General features: G+C 39.6%; 3 protein-coding genes across 3 annotated transcripts in view; 1 reads left to right on the top strand and 2 right to left on the bottom strand.

Annotated features, from left to right (window-relative positions):
* Positions 1-2,805, bottom strand: part of LOC306740884 (ras-related protein Rab-8B) — a gene marked incomplete at its 5' end in the record, with an annotated part of 3,330 nt that extends 525 nt beyond the window's left edge. The window contains 8 exons of the mRNA XM_079223122.1: positions 1-614; positions 1,172-1,222; positions 1,321-1,386; positions 1,489-1,578; positions 1,713-1,790; positions 1,884-1,944; positions 2,033-2,093; positions 2,682-2,805. The exon at positions 1-614 is cut by the window's left edge and continues 525 nt beyond it. Of these exons, the coding sequence (XP_079079248.1) occupies positions 528-614; positions 1,172-1,222; positions 1,321-1,386; positions 1,489-1,578; positions 1,713-1,790; positions 1,884-1,944; positions 2,033-2,093; positions 2,682-2,805 (618 nt within the window). The 3' untranslated portion in view covers positions 1-527. The remainder of the gene's footprint in view (positions 615-1,171; positions 1,223-1,320; positions 1,387-1,488; positions 1,579-1,712; positions 1,791-1,883; positions 1,945-2,032; positions 2,094-2,681) is intronic.
* A 641-nt stretch (positions 2,806-3,446) lies between these two features.
* On the top strand, positions 3,447-4,952 carry rps27l (ribosomal protein S27 like). Its single transcript, XM_079223736.1, has 4 exons — positions 3,447-3,545; positions 4,212-4,320; positions 4,473-4,583; positions 4,699-4,952. Exons 1-4 carry the CDS (start codon positions 3,540-3,542, stop codon positions 4,725-4,727), a joined length of 255 nt encoding a protein of 84 aa, XP_079079862.1. The 5' UTR covers positions 3,447-3,539; the 3' UTR covers positions 4,728-4,952.
* On the bottom strand, positions 4,945-8,272 carry dnaja (DnaJ heat shock protein family (Hsp40) member A). Its single transcript, XM_079223735.1, has 8 exons — positions 8,144-8,272; positions 7,577-7,717; positions 6,715-6,889; positions 6,514-6,618; positions 6,198-6,425; positions 5,870-6,100; positions 5,673-5,773; positions 4,945-5,571 (listed from the first exon to the last, which is right to left on the bottom strand). Exons 2-8 carry the CDS (start codon positions 7,706-7,708, stop codon positions 5,359-5,361), a joined length of 1,185 nt encoding a protein of 394 aa, XP_079079861.1. The 5' UTR covers positions 7,709-7,717; positions 8,144-8,272; the 3' UTR covers positions 4,945-5,358.
* Positions 8,273-9,014: the final 742 nt, after the last annotated feature.

Genomic DNA, 9,014 nt, shown 5'->3' on the forward strand with positions numbered 1-9,014 from the left:
ATGGATTCACACAGACAAGTACAATCAATGCGGAGACGTGATATGACCATCTGACAGCATCACCATGGTAAATATGATAGTAGATAGTGTGTATAAAACAATGCTACAATTTATGAAAAAATCTGCATTTTTCTTTTTTCCCCCCATTAATAAGACAACTATGTGGAACTTTATCATATTAAGTAAAGTATATTTGCATGACATCCAACAGAGGTATTATTAATGCCAACAGAATCCCTGTCTCCTGTGAGCAGACTCTGCAGGGCCAGCTACAAACCAATTCTGACGATCACGCACAGGTCTTTTGCATGAGAGGATATACAGTATCAGGCCTCATTCCTTATTGATCCTCTTCTGGTCAGCAGCAGATCAGGATGGCATCCCAACCATTAGTGAACCTGTGAGCTTCAGCTGGCAGTAAGAAACTCTGAATATTACCACTGCTGTCGCTGCTGGGAGGACGCACGGAGGCTGGAGCCAGAAACAGCAAAGTCACGCCAGAGCCGTCAACGCGAGAAATGAGCAGCCTACAGGAGTGAACACTTGAAGAATTTTATCCTCTTCGACTTCTTCTCTGTGATCTTGACTGGTTTGCCTGATCCATTGTTGTCAGTCTATCAAGGAAATAAGTGATAGTGGAGAACATGTTATAAAATAAAGTAGGGCTTCACATTAAGTGTAACACCTGTCAATGTTGTAGGTTTAGTTCCTGCATTATATTCAGATCAACCCAGCAAATAAACACTATCATGAAACTGGTTATTAGGCTTTAAGAAATACAGACATTTTCTGTTTATTGCAGCACTATTAATGCACTAATATTGATGCAAACATTTGGTTTTAATTAATAGAGAGCTCTCATACTATGAGAAACAAATTGTATACGCCTCTTTATAACAAATAGCACAGTCCAGGTACAAACATCCACCTATCAGGGGGGCTTTGTTGCCTCCGAAGTGAAATACTGTACAAGCACTTGCTACTGCTTGCGATGCATATTTGAGTGAAGAATCATTGAAAGCAACCTAAATGAGCATGTCATCATTTTTATCAGCTCCTCTTATCTGAAAAATGGCGGCTTGACGGTAAGAAGACTGTCTCAAGAGACGTCAGTGATTGAATCTGTAAAATCCCATTTTAAGAAAGTGACATAAATATCTTAATTACTTACTGTCTTTGAGCTCAGATTATGTAATATGTCTCTTCCCATGTTATAAAAAGCCTGGAATGACAAATAAAAAACAAAGTATGTTAAATGTACATATGTATTGGCTTTGTTACATGTTTTTTTCAGGGTAAAAAAAAATAAAATCAGCTTACCTCTTCCACATTTAGGCTAGACTTTGCACTCGTTTCCAAGAACTTAACGCCATAATCAATAGCCAACTGAGAGAGATAAAAATGCAATGTTAGTGTGTCACTCAACATGCAAATAATTTAAATTGGTTTGGGACTACTTCTTAGTCATGACAGGCTGCAGAAACTCACTTTTTCCCCTCTGTCTTTGGATACCTGTCTCCTGTCAGCCATATCACATTTGTTACCCAGTACCATCTTCTCCACATCAGATGAGGCATGCTGGGAGTTAAAAGACTCATTATGCAAAGTTGTGCATATGTTGTTACATTATCGGACCGCAATTTAAACAAAATATAAAGCCATTTTGAGTGAAAAATACTACAAGCTACTACAAGTTTCAATTCAGTGCTCACCTCTTCAATGTTTCTTATCCAGTTTTTTATGTTTTCGAAGGACTTCTCATTGCAGATGTCATAGACCAACATAATGCCCTGTGAAGACAAACAGTCCTCCTCATAAACAATAATTCAAATCATTTGGTATGTAAGATAAAGGAGGAGGTACTGGCTGAAGTGCGAACATACCATTGCTCCTCTGTAGTAAGCTGTGGTAATGGTGCGAAACCTCTCCTGCCCTGCAGTGTCCCTAAAAACATTGAATTCAAAGTGCAGACTGGTGTTACACTCAGAATTTTAAAAAAGTTATTTTTTTAAACATCTCAAATAACACTTACCAAATTTGAAGTTTGACTCTCTTTCCATCCAGCTCTATAGTTCTGATTTTGAAGTCTATTCCTGCATTTGAATAAACAAGCACAGACAGAGGCTGATGCTTACTGCATTGATTAGCTACATGTATATTATAAAACATGTTGCTCCATGACTAAGATGCACCACAAACCGGGCAATACACAGCTGCCCTTTGAAAATAACTTGTTCATGGACTCTTAATCCTATGTCAAGTTGTAGGATGACATCATTCAATGTCACAGGACAACTAGCTGCTGCAGTATCCCGTGGAGCTTAATGGAGGATATAACAATATTTTAGCAATTCTGAATGGAACAAAAAAAAGGCCTTGTGTTTCAAAAAGGTTTCAAAAGGTCAAACATCATGACTACCGTTTTTGATCTCATTCCATATTTAACCTCTGATGCCTATACATGAGCCATCAAGGACAGGTGATCATTATAATGAGTATCTCCCATTGTCTTGCTCTCATGCAGCTACTGTCGCTTTAAACAATATGGGTCTGTGTAATATAAGAACATGTGAATAGTCCTTTATATTGACCACCGCTCGTGCAATGCTGTGAAGCGCATTCGTTAATAAGGGCATACATTATGTCAGATGTATCTTTAGGGGCGGCAGCAGGGTACTCACCTATTGTGGATATGAAGGTGGTGTTGAAGGAGTCCTCGCTGAATCTGAACAGCAGACATGTCTTGCCGACTCCGCTGTCTCCAATGAGCAACAGTTTGAATAAATAATCGTACGTTTTCGCCATTGAAACACACGGTAGACTCCAACGTTTTGCTAATAATAGGCCGTATTGAGCCGGGGTCCCCCGTCTGGAAATCCTCAGCTGTCTGTGGTAAACTGGCAGCCGACCGGTGCCGCGGAGAGTGTCGTCACTTTCTGCTTTGCATTGTGGTCTTTGCAGTTTAAAGAGATAAGGGGCGACGACTCACTTTACGTGTATTCCTTTTTGTATTTGTTTTAACAATCACTGTGTGGACGAAATACAAACATCACGGTTAGTCTAATATGTCACTGAATATTTCTGTTTTTTTATTAATCAATTTGATAAATCAATGACATTACCAGATAATTGTGGATTCTTAGTGGTCCAACGGTCGTTATCTAACAGCTATAGGCCTCTAGTCATAGATAGTTGAATAAAGTCACACGTAAACACATTATGCTGTATTATCAACTGCAACAAACCAACACAGGTGCCAGACTTGATTTTATTCATTTAAGTAGTTGAAAGTTGAGAAATGAAAACAATGGTCAAAAGGCAATATTGCAATCGGATTGCAAACCATCTCTATTACCTAAAACTTATTATTATTATTATTATTACTATGTTTTACAATATCGCATCGATAGCGCTCGTGTATTTTAACACATCCTGTTTACAGCATTCAGAGCAACAACAGATCCTGGATCTGCTCAGTCCTGGTCTCTGTGTTACCAGCAGCCTACGTGTGCGTAGGACAGCAGAGCTTAGCAGTGAACATGCCTGTGAGTTATTGGGTTTTTCTGGGGTCCTTTCTTTTATTGAATATACGGTGTCGTCAACTGTTGATGCCTCTTGTTGTCGAGAACCCGCGGTCGCACGGTGCCGTTGTGTTCGTGGTCCGAAACCTCGGAGTTGTGTTATTGAGACGTAGCAGCACGTGGAGCGAAAGTTAGCTAACATCATGGCGTTAGCCCGTCTGGCGCGCTGGGCGGCGACTAATTGCTGGAACGCAACTGTATCAAACGTGTTAAACGTGCTGCGATAGAGCCACGAAACATACTAACGATGAAGTGTATTTTTCGTTCACAGAAGGTGGTTAGTCTCACCGGATGCGGTATATGAACACGAAGACAAATTAACTAATCTGTGTATTTGAAAAACTTCAGCGTGAGTTATCGTTAATTATGTTTAGCCTGTGTCCACTGCGAGTTATTGCTAAAACGTCAGCTAGTTGGCTAACATCTGAATTGATTTGCCATGTTGTCTGTCATACTAACACTAGATTAAATAACACACTTTAAAACGTAACATGACATTGTCCACCACAGGAGTCGTGTTATTATAAAAATTGTAATTAGCTTGATCGCTGACTAAACATGGCTCAGGTCAACTTCCTCAAATCTGTCAGTCAAATTAAATGTTACCTATGAAATCTGTATTCATTGTAGCTGGCCAGGGACCTCCTCCATCCTTCAATTGAGCTTGAGAGAAGACAACATAAAAAGAAAAGACTCGTCCAGAGTCCTAACTCCTACTTTATGGACGTGAAGTGCCCAGGTACAGTAGATTGACGTTCTCCTGGACGTGTTTCATGCAAAGGGAATAATAGATGGAGTTGTGTGTAGTCATATTCATTCGTGACCACTTCAGTGAATTTATAACCATATACATTTCCCCATTGTTTGATCAGTTACATTGTTTCTTTGCAGGCTGCTATAAGATCACCACAGTGTTCAGCCATGCACAGACCGTGGTGCTCTGTGTGGGATGTGCAACAGTGTTGTGCCAGTCAAGTGGCGGAAAGGCCAGACTGACAGAGGGTAAAACATCCCAACAAGTTCAATCATTGCTAGTGCTAGATACATTATTTTATAGATGTACATAATGTCAGTTGTAAGTAGAAGGCTGCCTCTCATTTTATTTTTTACTTTACAGGGTGCTCTTTCAGGAGGAAGCAACACTAAAAAAGGGATTGCACACAATGTCTGTAACTAAGCCATACTGTTGATAAATCCCTTTCCCCCCCCACAGATTACAACCAGGTGTGCATTCACCATTGGCAAGTTCTGTCACTGAACAGATGTCCAACTTTTATGATAAATTTATAAACCATGGAGCAAACATTTTAAAATGCAAGATTAAAAAATAAAATATCATTAATGCAATAAAGACATGTTGTAAAATGTGAAGCATTCGGGGACTTTTATTGAGAAATAAACAACAGTTTGTCACGATGGAAATTACCTTCACAGAAAGCATAGAAGTAGTCCTTAGGGCTTCTGAAAATATGTGCCATAGATTTCTTAGGAAACACATACAGATATAAAAGACATTGATCTTAAATACCGAACATATAGGACGGGGAGCCAAAATACAGTTTTGATAACATGGAGCACAAATGAAGTGTAATGAGCACTCCACTTGCATATTTGTGTAACTGGAGAGTTGCTCAAACTGTTTTGTCAACTGTTTTAAATCTAATGTTACTTATTTGTATTATATTACTCTGAAAAACAGAACTTTAAAAGCTTGTTCACAAAAAAAGAATTCAAAACAGAAAACCCACATGCTTTACAACATATAAATGTTTTATGATTACTGTGTCTGACATTGCACTCCGCTTCTGGGACCCTCCTCATCTTCCTCATAAGCTTCACCACTGGCGCGTCCCTGGGTCCGCACATCCACCTCACAGAGTTGCACCTCCTCCATGTCGTCAGTAATCATCAAGTCCTCCCTGGGAGGAAGCAGTCTTTCCAGCTGGAACACAAGATGCTCTGGAAGCCAGCCGGTCTCTGGAAATTCCACCTGCAGGATGAATTACAATTAGTTTCAATTAAAGTTCTCTACAACCTACGAATTTAAATCCAGAGTTTTGTCACACTGGTGAAGTGTTTTGTGTTCCTTACTTTGAAAATAATGAAAAGCTGTCCCTTTTCAAATGGTTCCTTGTAAATTGGCATGCCTTCATTCTGAACACATTTGAGGTCACCGTGCTTGATTACTTCACCTGTTGATACAAACAAAAAGAAACATTTGTTGATGAAACGTTAATCACAAATATGGACAAGGCAGCAGTGGGGACCAGCTAATCTTCATCAATTACCTGGCAGTGAGCTAATGATGAGCATTCTGTCATCCAACGTTTGAATGGTCTTCTTGAAACCACACAGAGCCTCGGCAAGTTTGATGTTCATCTTCATTGTCAAATTATGGTCTTTTCTCTGGAACACGGGGTGTTCCTTCAGATCCAGAACAATGATTACATCCCCAGGCTCCAATCCAGGTTCCTGGTCACCTTCTCCAGTGAATGTGATTTTCTGACCATCTCTCATACCTGCAGAGCACATTTATATTCAGTTTAGTTTGCACTGCAAACATTTCTCTTACCAACTACCATATCAAATAAAATGAGTATCTCTGAAATAACATACCTTTATCAATGTGAACTTCAAGAATTTTCTTCTTGCGTTCTACTTTGCGTCCATTGCAGGTCTTGCAGCGGTCTTTAGAGTTAAATTTCTCACCCTGTCCCTGGCAGTCGGCACACATGCTTTGGATCTGCTGTATCATGCCTGGCCCAATCTGTTGCACCTTGATTTGAACTCCTCTTCCTTTGCAAGTTAAGCACTTCTCCAAGGCACCTTTCTTACCACCATAACCTGCATCAAAAAGGATGATGCAATTTACTAAAACGTAGGAAAAAAACAATTACTTTAAATATGCGATTCAAAAAAATAAAATACAAACCTTCACATTTTTCACAAATTACACTCTTTTGAAGGCCAAGCTTCCTGCTGCTGCCTTTGTACATCTCATCCAGTGTAACACTAAGCTGGTGGACGACATTCTTTCCTACAAGAAAGGCACATATATGAAAGTTAAACAGTTGTCCAAGCCGTGGGTATTTTAAAATGTAAACAGTCTGCTGCTAGAGTACTTAAATCCCACCTCTTCTTTCTCTCTGCATCCTTCCTCCGCCTCCAAAGAACATGTTGAACATGTCCATTGGGGAAGTTCCTGTACTCATGCCTCCCTCTTTGATTGCTTGTTCTCCTCCTTGGTCATACAGTTCTCTCTTTTCTGGATTTGAAAGCACCTCATAGGCTTGAGATATAAGCTTGAACTGTGGAAAAAAAAAAAAGAACGAACATTACGTTTTTGATAACAAGCCTGCATCTAAAAGTTTTCATCAACAATGAATCACTCAACTATTATGTCTAGTAAGTGCCAATGACCAATTAGTTTAACGTTTCCTGACCTAGAGATTATTTCAATATTTCTGGTGTACATTATCAGATTATTTCTGGATAATGACACCAAATGTGCAGGTGGCCCGTTTCTGTAACGTGTCACGTTATTCCCAAATTCCTTATCCTAATGAGCCCGGGAATGTTAAAATAGTGTGAAGAGCCACTTCCTTTTATTGTAATTTCATAACTCGCAACTTTGCATTTTTATTGTTTAATTCTCTTAAATTGAATACACATGCCATTATATATATATATATATATATATATATATATATATATATATATATATATATATATATATAGAGTATTTTCCATACCTAATATGTTTGTCTCTTCAATGTAACTTTGCTTGCTGCCGCGGATGAATAAAGTATACATCTATCTATCTATCTATCTATCTATCTATCTATCTATCTAAACAGAGGAGCTCATTCCAGAAAGTTCCAGTAGGGTAATTCAACAAGGCGAGCAGTTTAAAATTAGAAAGAGCGTCCCTGACGTCCATGAACGGCCGCAGGGACACACGCAACGTTAACCGTCTGCAACTAGCGCCCACTTACCTTCTCTCCTTCATTTGGGTTCTTGTCGGGGTGATATTTCAGTGCTAGTTTTCTGTACGCTTTTTTGAGCTCATCCTGTGGGGCTTTGGGACCGACACCCAAGAGGTCGTAGTAACCGGTTTCGTGAACCATGGTGGCAACCTGAAACACAGTGAAGCGGATACACTTTAGCGTGATATAGATCCAATGCTACAGTCGGCGTAGTCACAGTGAGCCACATGACAAACATCTGATATCAACGTTAGCTAACGACGGTAATACTCGGCAACAAAAGGACGTCCGCTAAAATGGTTACCAGTAATAATAATAATTATAATAATAATGTAAGCTAGCTGATGGATATAAGATAATACCGTTCACGCTTCCCACAGATAACGCGAGGAAACGTTATTATAGCCGCTGGCGGCAGCACGTGTACAATCAATGTAAATTCCTCGCAACGATACAACGGTCGTTAAATTACGAGCCTACGTTATGCTCAAGCTTGAATGAACCCGTTCGCATTTATTAGCTCCTAGCTAGCCGTGCAGCTAAATAGCTGCTCGAATCCCAGCGTCATGTACTTACTTTCCGGCTGATATTAATATTCTAGCTTTCACTCGAGTTTCGCTGAGGACGGAAGATGGCTGGTTCTTATAAAGGCTCTACAGCGCAGAACTTTCTGGAGAGCTGAGAGAAGAGTGGCCGGAAGTGTCGCTGGGCCTGGAGGGGGGGAGGGGGGGGGGGGGGGGGGGGGAGAGAGAGAGAGTGAGAGAGAGAGAGAGAGAGAGAGAGAGATTATAGAAGTTTCTTTGGTGTAGTGGTGTCATAAGTGGGCCAAAGGCACATCAGCACTATATTATGCAAGTAAAGTAAGAATACCACACACGTGTACTTAAATACAGTAAAACTGTCCAAAGTGAGTATATATACTTGGTTTTATATTCCACCGTAGGGTAAATGCTCATAAAGCATTTCACATGAAACAGTGAGATACTTAACAGACTTTAAGTTGATCAAAAGTCTGTCACAATTGTAAATTGAAATGAAGTTCAAGTATACATAGACAGTCTTACTATTAGGAAAACAGAAGCTTTTTACACCAGTTGGATTTTGAAAACTTTCTCCCTTGAGCAAATCAGGAGATCTACATAACAATATGCAGTGTATAACTGCTCCTGGTGAAGAGAAGGTAGATGATCAACTTAAGCTAAAAGTCAATTTCGTTTAATTTAAAGACACATTTTGTGATTTAAACTATTTCAGATCAGACAAAATGTCAATCAAAGTAATAATTGTATTGAGTGAGAGTGCACAGTCTTTCAGCTTTTATTGAACACATTCTGTCAAACAAAGGGGGTCTTAGCTCTACCAAAAGCCTGACATTGTGCAAGTTAAACAACACAGCTGAAAGTTAAACCCATGTGATGAAATGAAAGCCCAGTGAAAGCCACAATGT

Source organism: Taurulus bubalis (genome assembly GCF_910589615.1).
Source record: "Taurulus bubalis genome assembly, chromosome: 9".
NCBI lineage: Eukaryota > Metazoa > Chordata > Actinopteri > Perciformes > Cottidae > Taurulus > Taurulus bubalis.